The sequence below is a fragment of the Triticum dicoccoides genome, chromosome 4A (genome assembly GCF_002162155.2).
Source record: "Triticum dicoccoides isolate Atlit2015 ecotype Zavitan chromosome 4A, WEW_v2.0, whole genome shotgun sequence".
Lineage (NCBI taxonomy): Eukaryota > Viridiplantae > Streptophyta > Magnoliopsida > Poales > Poaceae > Triticum > Triticum dicoccoides.
In genome coordinates this window covers 62,739,411-62,765,365 of record NC_041386.1, presented here as the reverse complement: position 1 = coordinate 62,765,365, position 25,955 = coordinate 62,739,411, and the positions used below count along the sequence as shown (strand labels likewise).

Sequence of the window (25,955 nt, the reverse complement as noted above, 5' to 3'; positions counted from 1 at the left end):
ATATGGCCAAAAGGATGAGATGAATGATATATGTGATGTATGAGATTGATCATGTTCTTGTAATAGGAATCACGACTTTCATGTCGATGAGTATGACAACCGGCAGGAGCCATAGGAGTTGTCTTAATTTATTTATGACCTGCGTGTTAATATAAACGTCATGTAATTACTTTACTTTATTGCTAACCGTTAGACGTAGTAGTAGAAGTAATAGTTGGCGAGACAGCTTCACGAAGACACGATGATGGAGATCATGGTGTCATGTCGGTGACGATGATGATCATGGCGCCCCAAAGATGGAGATCAAAAGGAGCAAAATGACATTGGCCATATCATGTCACTTTTTGATTGCATGTGATGTTTATCATGTTTTTACATCTTATTTGCTTAAGAACGACAGTAGCTTAAATAAGATGATACCTCGCAATAATTTCAAGGATTGTGTTTTCCCTAACTGTGCACCGTTGCTAAGGTCCGTTGTTCCGAAGCACCACGTGATGATCGGGTGTGATAGGTTTTAACGTTCGCATACAACGGGTGTAAGCCAGATTTACACACGCAATACACTTAGGTTGACTTGACGAGCCTAGCATGTACAGACATGACCTCGGAACACGGAAGACCGAAAGGTCGAACATGAGTCGTATAGAAGATACGATCAACATGAAGATGTGCACCGATGATGACTAGTCCGTCTCACGTGATGATCGGACATGGCCTAGTTGACTCGGATCATGTATCACTTAGATGACTAGAGGGATGTCTATCTGAGTGGGAGTTCATTATATAATTTGATTAAATGAACTTATTTATCATGAACAATAGTCTAATTTGTCTTTGCAAAAAGGGTTGTAGATCAATAGCTCACGTTGTAGCTCCCTGTTTCAATACGTTCCTAGAGAAAGATTAAGTTGAAACATATTGTAAGCAATGATGCGGACTAGGTCCGTTGCCTTGAGGAGTGTCCTCACTGCTACACAGAAGGCTTATGTCTTTGATGCATCGCTCGGTGTGCCAACCCCTCCAGCGTCGTCTGTGGATGTTATGAACATCTGACAGATACGTCCTGATGACTACTTGATAGTTAACTGCACCATACTTTACGACTTAGAATCGGGATTCCAATGACGTTTTGAACGCCATAGAACATATGGGATGTTCCAATAGTTGAAATTGGGATTTCAGGCTCATGCCCGTGTTGAGAGGTATGAGACCTCTGACAAGTTCTTTGCCTACAAGATGGAGGAGAATAGCTCAGCTAGTGAGCATGTGCTCAGAATGTCTGGGTGCTACAATCACTTGAATCAAGTGGGAGTTAAACTTCCAGATAAGATAGTGATTGATAGAGTTCTCTAGTCACTATCACTAAGCTACTAGATCTTCGTGATGAACTACGACATGCAAGGGATTGAGATGATCCCGGAGCTGTTCGCGGTAGTTAAGACTGGAAAAAGTAGAAATCAAGAAGGAGCATTAAGTGTTGATGGTTTAACAAGACCACTGGTTTCAAGAAGGGCAAGGGCTAGAAGGGAAACTTTATGAATGGCAAACCAGTTGCCGCTCCAGTGAAGGAACCCAAGGTTGAACCCAAACCCGAGACTAAGTGCTTCTATTGTAAGGGGAACGGTCAATGGTAGCGGAACTACCCCAAATGTATGGTAGATAAGAAGGCTGGCAACTTCAACAAAGAATATACGTGTTATTAATGTGTACCTTACTAGTACTCCTGGTAGCACCTGGGTATTGGATACCGGTTCAGTTGCTATCATTGGTGACTTGAAGCAATAGCTACGGACTAAACGGAGACTGGCTAAGGGCGAGGTGGCGATGTGTGTTGGAAGTGTTTCCAAAGTTGATGAGATCACCATCGCACGCTCCATCTGCCTTCGGGATTAGCATTGAACCTAGATAAATGTTATCAGGTGTCTACGTTGAGCATGAATATGATTAGATCATGTTCATTGCAATACGGTTATTCATTTAAGTTAGAGAATGATTGTTATTCTGTTTACATGAATAATACCTTCCATGGTCATGCACCCTATGTGAATGGTTCATTGAATCTCGGTCGTGGTAATACACATGTTCATGCCAAAAGATGTAGAGTTAATAATGATAGTACCACTTTCTTGTGGCACTGCCGCTTAAGTCATATTGGCGTGAGATGCATGAAGAAACTCCATGCCGATGGATGTTTGGAGTCACTTGATTTTGAATCGCTTGACGCATGCGAAGCCATGCCTCTAGGGCAGGATGACTAAGACCCCGTTTTCAGGTACAATGAAATGGGCAAGTGACTTGTTGGAAATCGTACATGCCGATGCGTGTGATCCAATGAGAATTGAGGCGTGCAATGGATATCGCTATTTTCTCATCTTCACTGACGATTTGAGTAGATATGGGTATATTTACTTAATGAAGCACAAGTCTGAAACGTTTGGAAAAGTTCAAGCAATTTCAGAGTGAAGTTAAGAACCATCATAACAAGAAGATCAAATTCCTACGATCTGATCAACGGAGAATTTCTGAGTTATGAGTTTGGCAATCACTTAACACATTGTGAAATTGTTTCACAGTTGACACCACTTGGAACACCACAACATAATGGTGTGTCCGGACATCGTAATCGAACCTTATGAGATATGGTGCGATCTATGATGTCTCTTACCGATCTACCACTATCATTTTGAGGTTGTGCTTTAGAGACAGCTGCATTCACTTTAGATAGGGCACCATCTAAGTCCGTTGAGACGACGTTGTATGAACATTGGTTTTGCAAGAAACCAAAGTTGTCGTTTCTTAATGTTTGGGGCTGCGATGCTTAAGGCTTCAGCCGAAGAAGCTCGAACCCAAAGCAGATAAACACATCTTCATAGGATACCCAAAGGTGACAGTTGGGTATACCTTCTATCTCAGATCTGAGGGCAAATTGCTTGTCACTAAGAACGGGTCCTTTCTCGAGAAGGAGTTTCTCTTGAAAGAATTGAGTGGGAGGAAGATAGAACTTGATGAGGTTGTTGAACCTCTACTTAAACCGGAAAGTGGTGCAACACAGAAAGATGTTTCTGTGGCGCCTACGTCTGTGGAAGAGGAAGTTAGTGATAGTGATCATGAAGCTTTGGATCAAGTTGCTATCGAACCTCGTAGGTCGACAGGGATATGTACTACTCCTGAGTGGTACGGTAATCCTGTCTTAGATATCATGTTGTTAGACAACAATGAACCTACGAGCTATGGAGAAGCGATGGTGGGCCTGTATTCTGACAAATGGTTAGAAGCCATGAAATCCGAGATAGGATCCATGTATCAGAACAAAGTATGGACTTTGGCGGACTTGCCCGATGATCGGCAAGCCATTAAGATAAATGGATCTTTAAGAAGAAGACGGACGTGGACGGTAATGTTACCATCTATGAAGCTCGACTTGTGGCAAAGAGTCTTTTCACAAGTTCAAGGAGTTGACTACGATGAGATTTTCTCACCTGTAGCGATGCTTAAGTCCGTCGGAATCATGTTAGCATTACCTGCATTTTTTGATGTGGCAAATGGATGTCAAAATGAGGTTTCCTTACCAGCTTTCGTGAGGAAAGGTTGAATGTGATACAACCAGAAGGTTTTGCCGATCCTAAGGATGCAAAAGGTATGCTAGCTCCAGCGATCCATCTATGGACTAGAGCAAGCATCTCGGAGTCGGAATATATGCTTTGATGGAGTGATCGAAGTTTTTAGGTTTATACAATGTTTGCTAGAAACTTTTATTTACAAGAAAGTGAGTGGGAGCACTACAACATTTCTGATAAGTATACGTGGATGACATATTGTTGATCCGAAATAATGTGGAATTTCTGGAAAGGATAAACGGTTGTTTGAAGAGTGATTTTCAAAGGAAGACCTGGATAAAGCTGCTTACATATTGGGCATCAAGATCTATAGAGATCAAGACGCTCGATGATACTTTCAAAGAACGCACACCTTGACATGATCTTGAAGGAGTTCAAAATAGATCAGTCAAAGAAGGGATTCTTATCTGAGTTGTAAGGTGTGAAGTTGAGTAGGACTCAAAGCTTGACCACGGCAGAAGAAAGAGGAAGGACGAAGGTCGTCCCCTATGCTTTTGTCATAGGCTCTATACAGTATGCCATGCTGAGTACCATGCCAGGAGTGGATCACTGGACAGTGGTCAAAATTATCCTTAGAGGAATAAGGAAATATTTCTAGGTTATGGAGGTGATAAAGAGTTCGACGTTAAGAGTTACGTTGATGCAAGCTTTAACACCTATCCAGATGACTATGAGTAGAAAAAACAGATATGTGTAATGGAGCAACCATTTGGAATAGCTCCAAGTGGAACGTGGTAGCAGCATCTACGATATGACATGAAGTTTTGCGAAGTACATGCGGATCTGATTGTTGCAGACCCGTTGACTATAACCTCTTTCACAAGCATAACATGATCAAACCCAGAACTCATTGAGTGTTAATCACATAATGATGTGAACTGGATTATTGACTCTAGTAAACTCTTGGGTGTTAGTCACATGGCGATGTGACCTATGAGTGTTAATCACATAGCGATGTGAACTAGATTATTGACTCTAGTGCAAGTGGGAGACTGTTGGAAATATGCCCTAGAGGCAATAATAAATTGGTTATTATTATATTTCCTTATTCATGATAATCGTTTATTATCCATGCTATAATTGTATTGATAGGAAACTCAGATACATGTGTGGATACACAGACAGCACCATGTCCCTAGTGAGCCTCTAGTTGACTAGTTCATTGGTCAATAGATGGTTACGGTTTCCTGACCATGGACATTAGATATCGTTGATAACGGGATCACATCATTAGGAGAATGATGTGATGGACAAGACCCAATCCTAAGCCTAGCACAAGATCGTACAGTTCGTCTGCTAAAGCTTTTCTAATGTCAAGTATCATTTCCTTAGACCATGAGATTGTGCAACTCCCGGATACCATAGGAATGCTTTGGGTGTACCAAACGTCACAACGTAACTGGGTGGCTATAAAGGTGCACTACGGGTATCTCCGAAAGTGTCTGTTGGGTTGGCATGAATCGAGACTGGGATTTGTCACTCCGTGTAAACGGAGAGGTATCTCTAGGCCCACTCGGTAGGACATCATCATAATGTGCACAATGTCACCAAAGGAGTTGATCACGGGATGATGTGTTACGAAATGAGTAAAGAGACTTGCCGGCAACGAGATTGAACAAGGTATCGGGATACTGACGATCGAATCTCGAGCAAGTACTATACCGGTAGACAAAGGGAATTGTATACAGGATTGACTGAATCCTTGATATTGTGGTTCATCCGATGAGATCATCGTGGAACATGTGGGAGCCAACATGGGTATCCAGATCCCGCTATTGGTTATTGACCAGAGAGATGTCTCGGTCATGTCTGCATGATTCCCGAGCACGTAGGGTCTACACACTTAAGGTTCGATGACGCTAGGGTTATAGGGAAAGTATGTACACGGTTACCGAATGTTGTTCGGAGTCCCGGATGAGATCCCGGACGTCACGAGGATTTCCGGAATGGTTCGTAGGTGAAGATTGATATATTGGACAAAGGGTTTTGGAGTCTGGAAGTGTTCCGGAGGTACCGGGTGATGACCAGCATGACCGAAAGGTATTTCGGGAGCCCCGACAAGTGTTGGGGGGCTTCATGGGCCAAGGGAAGGGGGAAAACAAGCCCACTAAGGGGCTGTGCGCCCCCCTCACCTATTCCCACGTGACCAGGGGGTTTGGGGCGCCCCATCTAGGGTTCCCACCTCCTGGCTTGGGAGCCAAGTCACCCAAAGGGGAGATCCCATCTGCCCTGACCGCCGCCTCCCCTAGGGGAAACCCTAGGGCGCCTCCCCTCCCCCTTGCCCCTATATATAGTGGAGGTTTTGGGGCTGCCCAACACATGAGTCTCTCTCTCCCAAGGCGCAACCCTACCTCTCTCCCTCCTCGTCTCTCGTAGTGCTTGGCGAAGCCCTGCTGGAGTACCGCGCTCCTCCACCACCACCACGCCGTCGTGCTGCTGCTGGACGGAGTCTTCCCCAACCTCTCCCTCTCTCCTTGCTGGATCAAGGCATGGGAGACATCACCGGCTGCACGTGTGTTGAACATGGAGGCGCCATTGTTCGGCGCTTAGAACGGAATCGACCGCGATCTGAATCACCACGAGTACAACTACCTCATCCGCGTTCTTGCAATGCTTCCGCTTAGCGATCTACAAGGGTATGTAGATGCACTCCCCTTCCCCTCGTTGCTAGATTACTCCATAGATTGATCTTGATGATGCGTAGAAAATTTTAAATTTCTGCTACGATCCCCAACAAAAACATTCTCGGATATTGCTATATATGCATCGGTTTTGAATTGTGTCTTCGATCAATAGTTGGGTTGCCCGGCTCCTGTGCTTGCCTCCTACGTTACGCTTTGTTTGGCTAGGTGTGCAAAGGGAGAACCACTGCGATTGTGCTTCCAGCTCACATGGTTAAGCACCTCAGTGGAGAAAGTCGAAAACTAACTATCACAATAAGTGTAAACTGGTCAGCGATCCGATGACTGTGCTAAATGATGGGCCATTCATAACATTGGCCGAAGTGTTTACGGCTCGACCTCGACTGTCGCCGAATACTACCGGGGCCTAGTAAGTGGCCTCCCAAACCAAATCCTCAATATTTTGCTCTTACATTAGAGCTGAGGTTTCAAGATCATGCTTAGCATGACAAACCAAAGAAAGGAACCGATAGCGGGACTATTTTCTTTGGAAAACATTTCTTATGTTAAACAAAGATATAACATATCTCTCTGCATACCTTTGTTTATAAAACCGTATGGCCATATTGCCTTGTTTGTCTAAATCTTTGCCCTCATAAAGGCTTTATAAAGTAGGACAAACACTCCTCGGCTCCTGGCCGAGGAGGTGGAAGCCGATGATCGGTCAACAAAGTTTTGTACAATGCGGATCCGAGCATTAATGATGTAAAGTACTTGGATACATAGAATCATTACACATAATTTGTGATTTTACTCTGGATATCGATCCTTAATTCGGCCACCCGTGCCCGCATTAAGGCTCATGGGCTACTTGGCTTCGGGCTTATCATTTACTAATATTAAAGGGGCGTATCGATCCCCTGATCTGGTGTTGCCACCCGACCAGTGTCTTGGGGGCTACTGCATTGGCAATCCAGTGCAGAAAATTTAAGTGCAAAATAGTTTTCGAGGAGATTATGATCCTCAGGTTGGTCGGCCGCACCCAACCTGAGTCTCGAGGACTCTGCACATCGCTTTTTGTGTCCCGAAGTATTCTGCCGAGCTAGGAGTTGATCCTCAGACCGATTTTGCAAATCAACCTGAGTCTCAGTGGTTACTGGGATCAGCAGTCTCATGTCATCCTTTAGGTGCATCTCGGGTTTTAGACCGATACACACCTTGAGGGCTACTGGCTATATATCTCGGCAGAGAATAAATTGCACCAATCAAAAATATTAACAAAAAATCGGCCCATAGTCGGGGTGGTGTACCACCTCGGAAGCAATCCGGCATAAAGCTCGGGCGCCAGTGGCTGGCTCCATAGAGGGCATTCCCGGCATTAAGCTTGGCTAAACTCTTTTAACTTTTTTGAACCAAGGTGATCTATGATACCTTGGATATAGTCCGGCGTTGGAGCTTGGACATAGTCCGGCGTTGGAGCTCAGATACATTCCGGCGTTGGAGCTCGGAAGCGGTCCGGCGTTGGTGCTCGTCTGCAAAAGATACCTCGAATATACTCCGGCGTTGGAGCTCGGACGCAAGAGGACACTGCCGCCCGGAAACAACTTCAAACCGGAGGTGTGGCATAAAAATAACAAGGCATTGATAAAGGCCGAAGAATTAAAGGGCTCCTCGGATACCCGACGTGTTAGATCTTCAGATTTAGCTCGGCAATCCTCAAGATAGAAGATGTGAAGATTTGTTGAACCAGTTTTCAAGACCGACGACCGAAGACGAAGAATAGTTCGGAAGAACCGAGGAGCGTCCCCAACTTGAAGACCGGTTCAGGGGGCTACTGACGGTGTCCTAGACTAGGGGGTACTCACCACATCGTCTCCCAGTCAGTTGGATTGGGCCGAGGACCCCCATGGTCGTTTACTCATGGGCCAGTTCGGACAGCCGAAGACATATACGAGGAAGATTCCACAAGACTTGGTGATGAAGACAAGGACTCCTCTTCACCGACGTATTCGACTAGGACTCTTGTTATCCTAGGCCTCTGGTATGTTATATAAGCCGAGGCCAGACTAGTCAATAGATGATTAGGACATTACTCATCATAGTTGTAGGGTTTAGACCACAACATACGATCTTGAGGTAGATCAACTCTTGTAACACTCATATTCATCAATATCAATCAAGCAGGATGTAGGGTATTACCTCCATCAAGAGGGCCCGAACCTGGGTAAACATCGTGTCCCCTGTCTCCTGTTATCATCAATCCTTAGACGCATAGTTCGGGGCCCCCTACCCGAGATCCGCCGGTTTTGACACCGACAGCTGCCATGAACGACGGTGTTGTGTTGCAGCAGCGGCGCTGTTGCGTCGGCGCAGGTCGTCTGGTGGAGGTCTGCTGTGAGATTGGGTTGTCAAGCGGAGATGGAGGCCTGCGGCGAGTGTCAGCGGCACGGTGGCTGCAATTGGAGAGGCACTTCTGTGAGTCTCCAGGGCCTCTTGCGGGATACGGCGGAGAAAGAATTTCCGGCGAGGTTCATCAGGCTCAATGTGTGGGAGAATGGGAAGAAATGGAGAAGTTCGTGGGATGCGTGGATGCGGGATGTGAGGCTGAGTAGTTGACCGAGACGCACCAGCCTGGGTGGGACCATTGGCACGTGGCACGCAGACGAGGAGGCTTGATTTCTTAGAAATTGGTGATTGTATGGACAGGTGCGTAACCAGTAGAGCAGATCAGTGAGTGTTGTATTTGCAGCGTGAAATCTTTTAGAACTACCCACATCGAAGAATCCTTTTTTAAAAACTTTTAAAGAAAATAAAGAATAGTTTTTAATAAAATTTTGATTTTTTTTGAAAAATATGAACTAGTATTGGAGAAATTGCTCAATTTTTTGATTTGTTACCAAAATTCAAATAGGGAAGAAAGTATGAATTTGTGAACAAATTTTGAAAAACAGGAACAATTTTCCAGTTCCCATTTTTTTCACAAACACGGACAAATTTCAAGCCAGGAACTTTCTTTAATTTCTGTTAAAATGTTGACAAAAAGGAACATTTTTTTAAAACATGAACATTTTGAACAAAAGGGAATTTTTTTGCATCCGTTAACAAAATCTGAAACTCTGAACAAAATTTAAAAATGTGACCCTTACGAACATTTATTGAATTTGTGAACAAAATTTGAAAATAGGAACATTTTTTGAACTTATGAACATAGTTTTTAAATATCAAAAACACTTTTTGAATTTGTGATTTTTTTTGAAACATGAACATGTTTTCAAATATGCGCACATTTTTTAGAAATCCCTAATAATTTTTGACCTTCTGAATAGTAATTAAAAAACAGGAACATGTTTTGAACTTCCGAACATTTTTTTGAAATTTCAATCAAATTTGAAATTCTGAAAGAGAAAAATAGGAACAAAAAAACTAGTATAAAAAGGAATTATAAAATAAATAAAAAAAGAGAAAAGAAAGAGAAATACAAAATATGAAAAATGAAAAAATATGTAATGGAAAAAAGAAAATGAGAAAAACAGTTTAAGAAAAAACTGCAAATAAAAAAGTGAAAACCAATAAAAACTGCTTCAGAAACCTTCTAGAAGCTTCCCAAACCGATCAGGAAACTTCTAGGAGGTTCCCAAAAGCGGAAACTGTAGTGCGTTTTATCTCGTAACTGGGCCTGTCCACGTTATTCACTACTCCCTCCGTTTCAAAATCGATGACCCAACTTTATACTAACTTTGCATTAAAGTTAGTATAAAATTGAGTCAACTATTTTGGAATGAAGGGAGTAGTTGTTAGCTCTCTGTGCGAAGCCTCAGCCGTTTGACTCAGCGCGCGTCGTATAGGGTTTTCCCGCTTCATGGTTTGCCCGTCAGCACGTACGACCTTCTCGGGACCGTTAGTTTTGTTTGTTTCACCAGAGAAGATATTTTCCCCACTTGCACGGGACGGGGCAGCCTAGCTAGCAGGTTCTCGGGACCGTCAGTTTTGTTTGTTTCACCAGAGAACATATTTTCCACACTTGAAGCTAGCATGGGCCTGCAGGGAAAATGATTTCGATTGTATGGGTATAATGTGCACAAGCGTGGCCGGCACGTACTTTTCACCTGGCCGAGAATTGACCCCGTCGTACTTTTATCTGGACCACGAAATGTAAGCCAAGGACCAAATTCTACCGGGGGTTTTACCGGATTTCCGCCAGCTCCACCCAACTGGTCAGCGAGTTCCGTTCTAGACAATCATCTCTCCGTCTGCACGTCGACTTGGTCGAATCAATGGCTCTTCAACCTGACGTCTGAGTAGACTAGGTAAAAAGTTTCATTTACAGATTGCCTGGAACCAACGGAAAAGGAAATGAGCGGCACAAGAAGAGACCCAGAAATCGTACGTTTTCTTTTCTTTGGTAGCTATACTAGAAGAAATCGTACATCTCTAAATTTTACAGCTAAACTAAACAACGACGGAATGGATGTCAGGACTAATGGCGGCGTGTTTCAGTTCAGTGAAGCGAGCTGCTATTCCCGAGCAGGCTATTGGAGGAAGGGGAGCTCCTGTCGCTGAACCACCTCTCCTGGACGGACACAGGGGAGGACCCCGCCGCGCCCTTCTCCGTCTCCCGCTCAGCCACCGCCGTCGCCGGGGCAGACGTCGGCAACGCCTCGCCCCTGCCTTTGTCCGGCCCCAGCGACTTGTCCGTGCCGCGCGACGGCGCCGACGAGCAGAGCGACGACGTGGTCGACATGAACGCGGCGTCGTCCGCCGACGGCGCCCACCCGCTGACCTGTATCTGCTCCAGCTCGTCGGCGACCTCGGCCATGGACGGCCTGATCTCGCTGTGGAACGCGAGGCACCTGAAGGCCAGCTCCGCCACCTTGTGGATGGACGTGAGCGTCCACGCGTCCCGGTGCGGGTCCAGGAAGGGGTCGACGATGTCGTCCACGCAGCCCCTGCCGATCCTCTCCACGGCGAGCTGCGCCAGGTTGACCTCGCTGGGGCCCCGGCTGAAGTCGACGGCCTTCATGGCCGTGATGATCTCCACCAGCACCACGCCGAAGCTGTACACGTCGCTCTTGTCCGAGAGGTGGAAGTTCTGGTGGTACTGCGGGTCCACGTACCCCGGGGTGCCCTGCGGCGCCGTGGAGATGTGCGACGAGTCGACGGAGGTCATGCCCATCCGGGACAGCCCGAAGTCGGCCACCTTGGAGTTGTACTCGTGGTCCAGGAGGATGTTGCTGGATTTGATGTCGCGGTGGTAGATGGGCGGGTGCACCTCCGAGTGCAGGTAGGCGATGGCCTTGGCGGTCTCGGCGGCCACGCGGAGGCGCACCGTCCAGGGCACGGCGGGCCGGCCGCGCTCCCGCTGCAGGTGCTGCGCCAGCGTGCCGTTGGGCATGAACTCGTAGACCAGGATCTGCTGGCCCTGCTCGATGCAGCACCCCAGGAGGCGGACCAGGTGGCGGTGGCTCACCGAGGACACCAGCTTCACCTCGTTCATGACGGAGTCCAGGCCGCCGTCGGCGTTGTCGCGGTGCTTGATCCGCTTCACGGCGACCAGGCGGTTGTCGCTGAGGCGGCCGGCGTAGACCGTGCCGTAGGCGCCCGTGCCGAGCCGGTGGTCCTCGGAGAAGCCGCTGGTGGCGCGCTCGATCTCGCGGTACGAGTAGAGCGGCACCGTGCAGTCCGCCTCCGACAGGAGCCGCTTCGTGCTCTGCTGCGACCGGATGGACGCGGAACGGCGCTTCAGCACGTGGCACACCACGCAGCCGATGCCCGTCACCATGGCTCCAAAAATTATTCCTGCAGTGCGTGTAGAAATGTCATCAAAAACCGATAAGGCTTTTGCAGAAAAGTTACATAAGAACGAATCCTTCCAATGATCGAACTGCTTCTGTATGAACTTTCGTTTTCTTTTGAGATGTCTGTAGGATTTCCGGAGAGTATTTTTTTCAATAGGGTCTGTCTAGGACACATTTTAGATGTGACATATGTCACTCATATCTAACCTGATGTCCGCTATGTATGTGGTCTATTTTTTTTTTGTCGCAGTTTTTTTGTTCCTTGTTGCTATGTTCTAAGGTTTCTTTTGGTTCATAGGATAGAATTATCATAGGAATAGAAACTTTGTAGGAAATGAGATGGCATGTATCTCAAATCCTATGAGTAGGAATAGGAAATGAGATGTCATTTGGTTGACATCAAAGAAATTTTTTCATTGAGTCTAGGCTCATTTTTATTTTTCTATGAAATGTGGAGGATAGGAACCATTCCTATGTAGGAATAGGAATCCATTCCTATGAACTAAAGGGCTCCAAAGGAAAAAATATCCTATAAGAATCCTATCCTCTAGAATTTCTATGAAATTCCTTCAAACCAAAGGAGGCCTAAATGTGAATTAGACAAACTGTTTTCAATAATCCTACATCTACAAAAATTGCTACGTAGGCTCACTTAAACTTCCATAAAATTCTCTCCTTCCCCCTGATTTTAACCGGGATAGGCCCCAGCTGCTAATCCTGGCACAATTAACAACCTCCACATCGTCTTTTACGTAAGATCTGTACGTAACATTACGTATGTGTAGCATTGCTCTATTTTTTTAGCAACTTCCAGAGCGGACCTATTTTATTCTCAAAAGAGTATTTTTACATTTTAAATAACCAAGCGATACTGGGTTATGTTAAAAGCCCATCAATGAACGAACAGCCCAACCTTGCTATTTTGTGATCTAAACACTCTTATATTTCTTTACATATGGAGTAGAATATAAAATACAGCCCAGCTTCAGAAGTCATATTAAACAGTACACATGCATGGTGGCCCATAATATCATTTACAGGACGGAGAGACAAATGAGCCCACATAAATGGAAAGATGGTCCTTTCTTCAGCCTAACATGTACTCGCAACAGCGGGTTTATCTCTTTCTCCAAAAAAATCTACTTTAAATTTTCGTTTTGCTTTATTTTTGTTTTTTTTCATTCCTTATCCACAATCATTTTCTGAAATCTGGGAGCATCTTTTTCAACTCTATTTAAAAAAAGTAGAATAGTGTTCAAATTTAAAATTTGTTCATCAAAATCAAAAAATGTTCATCAAGTTCAAAAAATAATGACGAATTTTTTAAAATTGCTCATCATATCAAAAAATGCAGGTCAAATTCAAAATTCGTTCATTTATTTCAAAATGAACAAAATGTTCATCATTTCTTTAATTTTTATATTTTCAAAATGTTCATCATCTCTTTAATTTTTATATTTTCAAAATGTTCATCAAAACCGAAAGGGCTGCAGTTCTGCAGAAAAGTTACAGAGACCTTGTACGGACAAAAAATGCAAATTATATTAGAGTGAATGTTGGAATATTATGAAATTTCATGAGACATAAGAACAAATTCTTCCCATGATCGAACTGCTTCCGTGCGAATTTTCCTTTTCTTTTGAGATATCTGTACGATTTTAAATTTTCGTTTGTCCTTCTTGTTGTTCTTTTCGTTCCATATTCACAAACATTTTCTGAAATTTGGGAACATCCTTTTCAAATCTATTTTAAAAATCAAATAGTTTTTCAAATTCAACTTTTGTTCATCAAATTCAAAAAATGTTCATCAAGTTCAAAAAATGATGATGAATTTTCTAACAAAATTCATCATACTAAAAAATGTAGGTCAAATTCAAAATGTGTACCTTAATTTCACCACAAATTCACTAAAAATAAAATGTGCTCATCAATTTCGAAAAATAATTCATTGAATTTAAAATTTTATCATCAAATATAAAACAAATTCTAAAAATGTTCATCCAAAATTCAAATTGTGTACATAAAAATAAAAAATGGGCATCCAAAAATAAATTTGTTTATCAAATTACAAAAAATGTCCATCGAAATTTAAAAAAATGTTCATTGTTTCAGAAATTATGAATTTTTTCTGAATTAAAGCACATTTTTTTGTATTCGTGGCATTTTTTGAAATTCTAAAGTTTTTTTTCAAATCCTGAACTTTCCTAAAGAAGCAAAAAAAAAAACAGAAAACGAAAAGAAACGAAAAAAATAGGGGAATGCCGTCTGAAACCTGGGCCGGCCCAAGGTCGCCGTCTGCTAGAGGGGGGCCATTTTGGGTAAGGTTCAAGGTTTTAAAACCTTCCCAGGCCGGTTTTTCTTTCTTTTTAGGCTTTTTTATTTTCCTTTCTTTTTCGTTTACGTTTTAGCGTTTATTTTTTTCTTTTTACATGTTCATTTTCTGTTTTACTTTTATTTTTTTTCTTGTTCATTTTCGAACATTTTTCTATTTTTGTGAACATTTTTTAAAGCACAAAAACAAATTGAATTCGTAAAAAAAATCTATTTGATCGCGAACATTTTTTCAAATTCACAAACATTTTCCAATTTTTTGGTTCTTATTTTTTTCTGAACATTTAAAATAACCTGGATCATTTCTTAATCCACAATAATGTATTCAAAATCCTGAACATCTGTTAGAATTCCTGAACATTTTTCAAAATCATAAACCTTTTTTGAATATGGGAACTTTTTTTCAATTCCAAGACCATTTTTTGAATTCAAAAACATTTGTCGAACTTGGAAACACCTTTTGAATTTGAGAACAATTTTTGAAAACTTGGGAACATTTTTTGATATTCAAGTTTTTTTAATACCAACCATTATTTGAAATTCAGGAGTGTTTAAACCCCGACAATTTAATTGAAGCAAAAAGGCAGAAGATAACAAAAAGAAATAAAAAAACAGGATCACCCGCCGCTCATACGGGTTGGCCCAAAAGCACACGCTCGTGTAGCGGGGGATGCGCGCTCGGTCGCTACCCAGCAACCCGTGCACGAAATAGGAGGTCCCGTTGAAAACATGCACACAATATAAGCATAATTGGTTTGGTGCCAAGAATTGGCACACGCCAAATATTGGCTACTACTTGGTTGGTTACCGAGTCATCTTACCATCTCACAGAAAATTGCCAATAGTTGGCAAGCGTTGGTATTGCCAACATTTGGCTAGCCAAATATTGGGAGCAAACCAATCATATTCTATGTGAGTGGATGACATTTGTGTTGCACGATGGTAGCCACTTGTACAACTTTTCTTTTTAGTAGCTACGATAGAGCTTTTCTTTCTTATTGTAGCCTTGATCAGTTCTAAACTTTCAACCGGTGAGACATTTCTGAGGATTGTATAGTGGCAGTGCCAAAAAAGCAATCTAAAAAATAAATAATGTAGCTTTCTTAAGTTTTATATCAGCTTATAAGATGCATGAGCAAGTTACCTGCCATGATAAGACCAAAGAGGACGATCTTGCCACAATCTCTTGATAGGTAATTCGAGCGATCGCACTTGGACTTGGAAACTGTAACCATTGGACACACAGGTGTAAGATTGACGAGAAGAGGGAAAAAGGGAGTAGCAATGATATCAAGAGTTTGACTTCATACATTATTTAGCAATTTCAACATAATTTAAGCAGCAATTTGAAGAACTCCTTTCATAACATTACATTGACATGCATGCAAAAATAAAATATTCCAAGGCCAAGCGCCTGCTAACAAGCTAGTTAACTACTCATTTACTCTCGCCGGCAGATCTCAAATATCAGATTACGTTAAACTTCACGCAATTTTATTCAGTGATCAAAAGTTAACTCAGCTATCAATAGATACTTGCTGGTCAACAAAGATTAGTATTTTGCAAAGTAATTTTTTTTGACCAATTTCAATGTATGTATTCCACCACATTCCGTATTGCACGTGAGAACCTCCTGAGAAAATTCAGTGATGCATGATTTTTACAGTATGAAATGCAAGATGATTATTTTCATTAAAAAGAAAAAGAATGGCTAACCCCAGGCATCGACCAGGTGATATTTCACCCGATCGATATCCTCATCCACCATCCCACTTTAAGTGGCAAATCTAGGAATACATATCATACCCATACGCAACATCATTGCAGTGTTTACCACCACACTCGTAAAATCTCATTCAAGGATAATGCAGCATTTCAAACACGCCACATAGCAAAAGTTATATGTATGCAAAAATCTCCGTTCGTTGAAACAAAAGCGTAGAAAATTTGCTACCATACTCGCAATATATAAAAAGACTAACCTAAGCAACATATGTGAACAACACATACAACAACGAAGGAACACATTTGCAACATCAAAACAATTTGTTCCTTTTTTCAAGATGAAGGTGTGTATGCAACAAACGACATATGTGCTTGCATGCATGTCAAAAATATCTAGGCAACATAATAAAATCTCTAATTCACTAACCTCTCGCAATTAACAATGGAGACACCACCCTTCCTAGATCCTAGATCGCCGGAGCCCCAAGAGCTAAGTCACGCAACCCGGTACCCACTCCCCATACTCACAATGCCTTCCCAACATTGGTGCTGCAAAGTCGCAATGTGGTCATCCATGAAGTGCTGGAGGCACTTGAGTGGAGGAAAACCTGGGGAGTTGGCCGACCGATGGTCAATTCGATCGATCATTTTCTAAAAATAACATGGAGAGCTGGCCGAGAAACGAGTGCAATCCGCACGTGTTGACAATGCAATAAGACGCAACAACAAAAGGCACCATCTAAACACCCAAAAGTGATGATTCCCGCTGCTGCTCTCCATGCAGAGGCCGGAGGTTATCCTCCTTTTGAACCAGCACGCCACGAGGTCCCCGTGCCGTTTGCGACGCCTAACACGTCGCCGGCTAACGGGCGAGGGAGAAACGTGACGGAATTCAGCAATGTGCGTTTTAGTCGACAGTGTGAAACGTAAATGGCTACCAAGAAAGGGGGTGGAGCCACCTTATCCGTGAGGTTTTTTTTTGTCAGAGAAGTCGGTGGGCAGAGCCTTTCGCGGCTCCATTGAACATGTGGGTGACACAACCAAAGAACCAAGGGATATGATCAATTCCTGCAATGGCGGAGCTACAGCCAGGCCGGATGGGCCATGGCCCGCCCAACATTTTGTAATTTGTACACAACTTTTTTTTACTGTTGGACCTTAGAACACCAGCCATAGGCTATTTCTTCCATTTTGGCCCGCCCAGCCCGCCCAGAGTTGGGCTTCAAGCTCCGCCACTGAATTCCTGCCCGTCTGTCTTCAAGGTGCCAATGGTCCACAATTCTAGGTGCGCAGCCGACGCCGCGGATTGTTAGTTGCGTGGTCAACGAGAGCGAAGGCGTAGAGTAATGGCTAGTCTGTCCGTCTAGCTCGCACAACTTGACTCGCTAAATGGACAAGGAAAACAAACGATGAAAGAAATACTCGTTGTGGTGTGTGTGATGAAGCACTGACCTTCCCGGCAACCGGCGCCGTCGACGAAGCCGTCGCCCTGGAGCCCCTCCGGGCACTCGCACCGGAACGCCTCCCGCCTCGCCTTTGTCGCGTTGAACTGGGTGCAGGTGGCTCTGGGGGCGCAGCCGCACCGCCCCGGCACCCACCAGTCCAGCTCCAGCGCTTCGAGCAGCAGCGACGGCCCCTGCGCGTCCGAGTAGCTCACCGCCGTCACCAGCCCGGTGCAGTTGGACCTGAGCACCTCGCTCTTGTACAGAAAATGGTGGCCGCTGGTGGTGTTGGAAGGGGGCAGGATGCAGCGGATGGGCTCGTTGGCGGTGCAGTGGGACGTGGTTCGGTTGATGTAGTCGCTGCTGCAGTTTCTGATGCGGTCAGCCTCGGAGCTGCTGCAGTTTCTGACGACGAGCCCGTTCCGGGAGGAGGGCGCGTAGCTGTCCGAGAAGAGCGCCGCGACGGACGCATTGAACGAGCGATCGCAGTCGGGCTGCAGGTTGAGGGTGAGCGCGCGCGGCGTGACGTTGCGCACGAGCAGGCCCAGCTCCGGCGCGCCGCCGAGCCACGCGGCGCCGACGCCGTCGGCCCCGACGTGGCAGCCGAGGCGTACGGTGCAGCCGCTGGAGAAGCCGAACGGGTACGGCAGCGTCATGCGGCCGCAGCTCCGCACGCAGCTCCCGTTGCCTCCGCCGGCCGCGGCCGGCGCGTGGAGCAGCACGGCCGCCAGCAGCGGCAGCAGCAGCAGCGCCGGGCACCGCATCTCCGTAGCTAGCTACCTTAGCTTATCCTACTCCCGAGCTCCGAGCACGGCGTCCCTCTCATCTTAGATTTGTTTGCTCCTATAGCTAGTCAGGCGAGCTTGCTGCTGCTGCTAGCTGCGGCGCAGGGAAGGAAAGGAAAGGAAGGCGCGCGCGGCAGCGCAATGGCTTGATGGTGTCTGTGGTGGTGCGCGCGCTTGCGTCCGCGCCGCGTCGGCTGTCATTTTTGCTGGTTCATTGCAGTGGAATTTTCCGCATTGAAAGCCGAGACCAACGACCAACCTACTCCTACTGCTCCTGCTGTGCTGCCCCATCCCGCACTGCACACACAAACACACTGGCACGCAGCTCATCACTATCCCGTCTACTCTAGCTAGGCCCAGAGAGAGAATCCAAGTAATCACTCCAGCAGTCCATCCTCCCGTCTCGCCTCCTCGCCGTCATGGGAATGCGGGGTCGTACGTCGTCGTCGTCGTCCGCCCGCCGCTCACGGGCGCCCGTTCCCACCACAGGCACAGTCACGGCTAGCTTGTTACATTCTGCATCAGTGATCCCTCCACCGTGGCCGCGCAGGCGTGGACCGGAGACCTCGACCTCGACCTCGGCCTCGGGTAGCCGTCCCACCCTCTCCACACGCTGCGCCCACTTGCCGTGCGCCGCATGCCAACGCATGGAAAAATCCCGGGCGGGCCAAACGACGACCCGGGGTCCGACGACGCAAGGCATGCAACTGGTCGTTTTCTTGTCCGGGAAACGGGTAGTGGAAGTGCGCACGTATGCCCGTGGCCTTAGATTAAGAGAGGGGACGTGACCTCACAGGGTTTTCAGGATTAGGAGAAGCTAGTTTAGTGGCACCACGTACTAGGGGCGGCTAGAGGCACCCTAATCACGTAGGATGGTGGAGACACCCACCTAACCGTGCAACTATCTGCTTCATAATGCAGTTTAATTTGCTCGTAGGGGGACTAATTAATCAAGGTCAACCTACTCTACGGTGCTGATGAGCAGCTAATGGATGGGCTGTGCAGTATTCAACGAGGTTGATGCTGCTATTGCAAGCCACGCTACTCCATAATTTAAATTAGTTGATTTGATTGACTGACTATACATATATCATATTTTTCAGCTGCCTTAGAGGAGAAAATTTGATCACAAAATAAGAGGAAAACATGTTGCCAAAAGAAAAGTAGGAGGAAAACAAACAAATGTACACTGCCGACAAGCTTGAATACCTTTTCAACCATACCTGGATAACCTGTCCCTGATAGCATTAGTTATCCCCCAAGAAACGGCCTTGGATCCTGATTAGCGGCGGCTTCCACTTTCCACACCGGCCAAAGTTCCGAGTTCCGCTCGTCGCTGCAGTCAACAGCTACAGCTTGCATCCGCCAAATCAGCACGAAAAAGGAGATCAGATAGCGGGGGGCCACACACAAAGTTCCATCAAAATCAGCTGCTCGTCTGTAGTAATAATATTGAAAGTAACACAGTAAGGATGCAATTAATTCCGACGTTTTGCGGAAGGTTACAGCGGGAAGGAAAACAGTGACATCCTCTGCCAATTTGCTCATGAGAGCCTCTGGTCCACTAGCAGTTGCTTGACTCTAGTTGGCAAGTTGGATGCAGTTATTCGGCATCGCTTTCAACCCTACACAAGCAAGAACCAGAAATACTGGAATCTGGTTTCATTCATCTTCCACCGGAATGCTTCTCTGACACTATTGTTCATCCGACAATGATTCATGTGGTTTTATAAACAAGCAAAACTGTAATACATGAGTATCGATATGATATAACAGTTCACCAAAGGTGTGACCACTTCAGTATTTCTCAAGAAATTGCAACCTCAGATTTAGCAGGTAGTAATATACATCACAGTGATTCTGAACATGAATCTCCTCTCATTACATGTATCAAAAGGTATGGTGTGTGGACCTCAGATTTCCAGTATCGTTCTTATCTGCTCAGGCGAATGCTTGACCAACGATCTTGGGTCAGGATAACAGTTCTTTGGATCCATCACCGCCCTGTAAATGAGCTCGTAAGCTTCTGCTAGGGCTCTCGCCAAACCGTAGCACGCGTCTGAGCGTAACCTTGGAACCTGCAGCTGCTCGAATTCCGGCAAGGAGCCTTCTGTTCCAGTCACAATACCATAGAATGCCTTCAAGCATTCCAGAAGCATTTGTGGTGATGTCTCCACGACATCTGCCAGAGGTCTTGCATCATCATTGCCGTCAGTGGAGCTGTAGTTCTTTAGGTATGGCATCTTACTTGACAATCCACATTTACTGAGAATGCTATCAGCTTCTTTATCTACTAAGGCACGCGTGTGTGTTTCGATCATAGAGTGAAGGTTGTTAACATAGCTTGTAGCAACCTCCTGATCCATCAGTGGTTCCTCAATAGCTGATAAGCAGTTGATGAGGTAAACTTTGGACGAAGATTCACCACTCTGTACATTGCATGGCATCATGTAAGGAAAAGTACTGAAATTACTTGGATGTAAGCAAATGTCTACAAGTTGATTTGCACAGCTGAAGCGAGCTAGTCTACCCAGTCAAAGGCTTAAAGCAAAAAGGTTTCTGATCCGAGCATAAAAAATCACAGTTTCTTTAATCTGATCAGTGCCCAAAAGGTTATGAAATAAAATTGAACACAAAGGCAATCATGAAATCCACAACACCGGCTGTTTTTCATAAAGCCAGTTATATTTTTATTCTGGGATCATAAGGCGAGTACTAAGGAATGCAAATTGGGATTGCATGCCTATCAGTATATGTAGGATCAGCTTGTCAATTACTAAATCATAAGTGTTTCCCATGTCTAATAGTGCTAGCCACAAAATGATTGGAAGTGTTTGATCTTATCCATCTCTGCCCCGCTAGTTGTCTCCTCTTTTTTCTCTACAGTTTGCACTAACAAAGGTGCCAGTTTCACTGTTGCAGCTACAGGGAACTTTCTGAAATTTCTTGACTTGTACCATCTGTATTTTACTAGTCTAGTAACTGTATAGTGTGTGGTGGTGACTGGCAACAGAAAGAAAAAAAGGCAGTCTGTTTTACTAGTTCAGTTCATGACCAGAACAAAAGTACAAAGGTTGCTCCACAATAGTCACAGGTCCAAGGGATTCACATTACGATGCACGTGGCAAACAAAAAGAATTATGCTACTAACCAGGACCGATGTAGATGATTTCTTTGATAGAATAGCATCAACTGAGATTGAATCTCTCTTACTTCCCATAGGTTCAGAACTAGTTCTACCACGCCGTGCAAGTGCACCTTTTGACTTTTGTGCCTCTGCGGCTTGCTCACACATCTGAAGAGTAGGTCAGGAAGTCAGGATTAGCACTAACAGTACCACATGTAAATGAGGACTCCCTATAAACCACAATGCAGATAACATCACATTCTGTGGTAACAAGAATAAAGATATAACAAAACTACTTGTAAAAGAGAAGAACAGCAAATATGGAACACCTTTTGAACCGATAGCGCATGTCATCTGTAGTAACTGGCTCCACTAGAACATACTAATATATTAGTTTCTACAAATCACAGGTACTGATGCAATGCAAAATGTGTAAAACGTACACACTTGTTATTTCATATTAGGTGCAGTCTAGCGTTACTTTATACTATATGATTACCCAAAAAAACATCCACATGGAACAGCACCAAAAACTTCTAGAATGAAATGAAATGTTTTGGAAGTGACACTAAAACACATAATTACTTTGGAGATATTAAGCAATTGTGTAATACTGATAGCTTGCTTGAACTGAAGATAACTTGATGGTGAATACAGACACTGAAATACTGCTAGTTTCAAGAATTGTCCCATAACATCACAGTAGACATAGAGGATAGGAAGATAAATCCTATTATTACAAAAATAATAATACAGAGTGCTCAGTGGATACTGGATAGGATAACAATTCAAAATTGCACCAAGGATAAAAATTAGTCAGATCGAGCAATAAATTTTCAGCTTGCCGGACATGCTTTTTAGACATCTGTACAAACTAAGTACACCGAATGCAGAAATCTCACCTGAATTATAGGATCCAGTATTGCAGAAATGACTGGATCAAAGTTTAACCCTTTTCCAGAGGCAGAAACCATCATGCTATTGTAGGTACTTATGAGCTCAAGCAACAGAGAAACTCCCTCCCTCACTGCTGGCGGGGGAGAGAGGTCAACCGCAACAAGTGGAGGATATCGCAATAACTTTTCTCCACGGCTCTTCAGGATGTTGAAGAATGTCCGCTGTGTTGCATCTCTAAGTGACCATATTGTATTGCACAATGATGTGTCTACACCCAGCAGTTCTGATATCTAGAATAGAAAAGGACCATGTGTGAACTGAATAAATCTTAGCTTTACTAAATGGCCAGAACTAGAATTTCAGACTCACCGTGTAACCATAAAACTCCAGGGTATTACTAAGTTTGTAAGAAACTATCAGACTTGGTTGTGACTGCAGAACTTGCTCAACTCGAACTTTAAACGGTCGGCATGCCCCTTCAAATATTCTATCGAGAACAAAAGTGAAATCAGATTCTCCTTTGGATGAATCACCTTCTCTTACAGAATGACGACGATTAGCTGGACCACTGTCACTTATTGCATCCGGATCAAGCAGCGCAGCTATAAGCTCTCTTTCAGATGCAAGTGCCTTCAAACATTAAAACCAGAAGTTCAGAAAGGCTAAAGGACTATCTTTAAGTTGCAGATGAATGATGCATATGTGTGCATGTTATTTGAAAGGGAATTTATTTAACAAACATTAATTAGCTCATTGCATACTGACTATTAACAAGGATAGACCAAGGAAATCACCTGATGCAGCCATCCCAGCATATCGCCTACATAACGAAGAGGATCATGAGCATGCACTTCTATTGGCCTTGGGAGCCCTCCGGGTCCACCTCTAGTAAGAGCACTTATGAACCGCCTGAATAAGGCATGATGCCTCATATTGGCAACCTATGGATGTGGACAACTAAACTATCAGACACCATTTGAATTAACTGCAACTTTACTGTGTATAGAAGGTAAACTCAGGTATCATGACTATTTACAAGGCATGGCATACCTCTTCTGCGCAGTACTTGAACAGAACAGGCCTTTCCTTCAGGCACCGAACAGCCTTCTTCAAAAGTTCACTTACTTCAGGATTATCAGTATCACCTAGTTTTTTACACTCAACTTGAACCCACCTGATGACAGGGAAATTTGAATTACGACACTTCAACATAAAACATCAATTGATGATATTATATAGAACACAGCACAATAGCAAATTCGAGCAAGGTATTTGGCAACAGTTCATTCAACAGTACTTATCATGAGAACTTAATTATTTTTCAGAGTGCCTAATGAATGAAGTCAAGTACAGATGAACATTGAACACTAGCTTTACAACAGTAGGTAAGGTCAAATTAGAGCACAAAACAAGAATTACGAAGTTAAAAAAAACAGCCAAAGGAAATGTTAGGGTACCATATTGTCAGTAGCAGTAAAAGCAATCAAAAGCGGTGAGTGGAAATATATCTCCAATATGCAGTAAAAAATAAAGACATCTAATGTAAGGAAAAGGAACAGCAAAAGATTAGATGACTATAGAAAGATAGCCAGTACCTGCATAATCTTTCATAAGCTCCTTCTTGGTACACGGACATCATATCCATAAGTTCCAAACCAGCACGCTGAATAAATATAAAATAGGGCATTAACACAAATATTCTATGGAATCAGCTATTAGAAGCAGGTTCCCAGTGTCAAAGCGTCTAGTTCTTGGTGGAGTGTAGGGTCATACCCTTACGGGCCCATTCGGGTTGCAGGGCTTTTTTAGGATTCCAATAGGATTTTTTCCTGAATATGGCATTCATTTCATAGGAATGGAGGAACTAAGATTCCTTAGGATTGTGTCCATATTGGCCTAATTTCTGAGGATTCTTAGCATTATGTGAGACCTCATGGAAAATTCCTAAAGATTGGAGTGGACAGGGCATCCAAATCTTTTACTTTTCCTATTGCTTTGATCTGGAAATCTCGTAAACCAAATGAGCCCTACATAATTTGAGCAGACCATGTACATGCCAGTAAATGGATTAATAGAACTCCATACTTCCGAAAATACAAAACTAAAAAAATCAAATTAAGATATCCTATTAACTGCTTTCACCCGAGGAAGAGCCTATTTATGACAGACAGCTGAAAACCCATTCTTCTAATTGGGTTGACTGGCAAGACAAAATGTTGATGTTGCTGTGATCTCGAAAATTAAGGCAAGAAAAAATCTCAAGGACAAAGTGAAAGTACCTGGTGGTGTGTTCGCAGCAGAACCTTGCAGTTCGAATGGATTTCTTGGACATGCAGTAGTGCCTTAAAGAATTTCTCATCTATATCTTCTTCCCGGAGTGCATGTATCTATTAAACATAAGGTTCTGTGAATAAACATACTCCAGATTGTCGTGCCACTAAATGGGCAAGACATCATACCATAGCAACCAAAGAATCATTGGAACAACTGATTTCGTTTAAGTAGAGAGTAGTACCTCTTCATTTGAAAGTTGGTAATCCCGCAGGAAACATGATACAATTTCTTGGCGCTGAGTGATAACCTCAAGTTCTTGTTGCAACCTCTCCGTTGTGCTGATGATATCCCCTGTACTTGCACTACAGCTGCTCAATGCTTCCTCAATCCTAACACAATGGTGGTGAATAGCATTCAAGTTAAACCGGTTGATCCTGGTAGAAACCTTTTGCATCTACAGCTTAACATTATCTATATTTACTCCAATGTCTTAGTTAGGACCAATAATTAACTGCAGGTCTACATCTAAACTCACAAATGTTGCAGGTTTTACGGTCTCCGTTGTACTGAAAACATGTGTTCACACAATGTGACAATTCCCCTAAATCTACAGGTTTGAGCTGAACCTAGTGCAAAAAATATCAGAAAATGAACTAAGGTTCCATTTCCAGGCAGGCGGAGCAAAAGAGCAAAATGCCAGAATGGACTCACTTCTTCCAGGAATCGTCCAGCGCGTGCACTTCCCCCTCGACGCGATCCAACGCCTGCACGCGAACAATAGAAGGAAAACGAGCAATCAGGTACCAATCGACCAACGGACGACGTGCGGAGGAGAGGCGGGCAGCAATGCGGCAAGAGCGCGCACCTTCTGAGCGGGGAGGGAGGCGTCGAGGAAGTGGCGGTTGATGGCGAGCGCGCGCTGCTCGACGGAGGACTTGAGGTTGCGCCGCGCCTGCGGGGTGTTGTGCTCGTAGAAGGTGGAGAGCGCGCCCAGAGAGGCCAGCAGATCTGGGCTGTCCGTCCGCGTCTCGAGCACCTTCTTCAGCTTCCGGGACACCCCCGGCGCCAGCGCCGCCGCCATCCTGCCCCGCTTGGCCGCCGCCCGGACGCTGCGCGCAACGCCGCCGAGTTCGCGATCTCAATTCGAAGGTGATCTTCCCCTCCGTCCTCCCTTCCCTTCGGCTGAGGAGTTTGGCGATGGCCGTCTGGGATCTGGGGGAGGTGAGGCTTCCGCCGTGCCGCCGTGGGTCTGTCAGTGTTGGGTTTGAAGGCAGGCTCACTTAGAACCCACAAGAAGCCCGGCAAGTAAGTGGGCTTGCACCACCCACAGATGGGCCA

At 44.5% G+C, this 25,955-nt stretch overlaps 2 protein-coding genes across 2 annotated transcripts; both read right to left on the bottom strand.

Moving 5' to 3' along the window:
- Nucleotides 1-10,503: 10,503 nt before the first annotated feature.
- On the bottom strand, nt 10,504-18,680 carry LOC119284996 (wall-associated receptor kinase-like 14). Its single transcript, XM_037564187.1, has 3 exons — nt 17,545-18,680; nt 15,512-15,592; nt 10,504-12,037 (listed from the first exon to the last, which is right to left on the bottom strand). Exons 1-3 carry the CDS (start codon nt 18,296-18,298, stop codon nt 10,740-10,742), a joined length of 2,133 nt encoding a protein of 710 aa, XP_037420084.1. The 5' UTR covers nt 18,299-18,680; the 3' UTR covers nt 10,504-10,739.
- Nucleotides 18,681-19,791: 1,111 nt separating this feature from the next.
- LOC119284995 (conserved oligomeric Golgi complex subunit 6-like) lies at nt 19,792-25,854 on the bottom strand. The gene is made up of 11 exons (XM_037564186.1): nt 25,483-25,854; nt 25,329-25,381; nt 24,859-25,006; nt 24,623-24,730; nt 23,939-24,006; nt 23,394-23,517; nt 23,138-23,284; nt 22,713-22,973; nt 22,349-22,633; nt 21,471-21,614; nt 19,792-20,748 (listed from the first exon to the last, which is right to left on the bottom strand). Exons 1-11 carry the CDS (start codon nt 25,696-25,698, stop codon nt 20,233-20,235), a joined length of 2,070 nt encoding a protein of 689 aa, XP_037420083.1. The 5' UTR covers nt 25,699-25,854; the 3' UTR covers nt 19,792-20,232.
- Nucleotides 25,855-25,955: the final 101 nt, after the last annotated feature.

Coding starts and splice junctions, on each gene's coding strand:
- LOC119284995 (XM_037564186.1), bottom strand. CDS start 25,698: ATGGCGGCGGCGCTGGCGCCGGGGGTGTCCCGGAAGCTGAAGAAGGTG. Junction 24,007..24,622: donor TGCTGCGAACACACCACCAG/GTACTTTCACTT, acceptor ATATTTATTCAG/CGTGCTGGTTTGGAACTTAT. Junction 21,615..22,348: donor TACTGGATCCTATAATTCAG/GTGAGATTTCTG, acceptor CCTACTCTTCAG/ATGTGTGAGCAAGCCGCAGA.
- LOC119284996 (XM_037564187.1), bottom strand. CDS start 18,298: ATGCGGTGCCCGGCGCTGCTGCTGCTGCCGCTGCTGGCGGCCGTGCTG. Junction 15,593..17,544: donor CGGCGCCGGTTGCCGGGAAG/GTCAGTGCTTCA, acceptor CAATGGTTACAG/TTTCCAAGTCCAAGTGCGAT. Junction 12,038..15,511: donor CTTTGGTCTTATCATGGCAG/GTAACTTGCTCA, acceptor CACGCACTGCAG/GAATAATTTTTGGAGCCATG.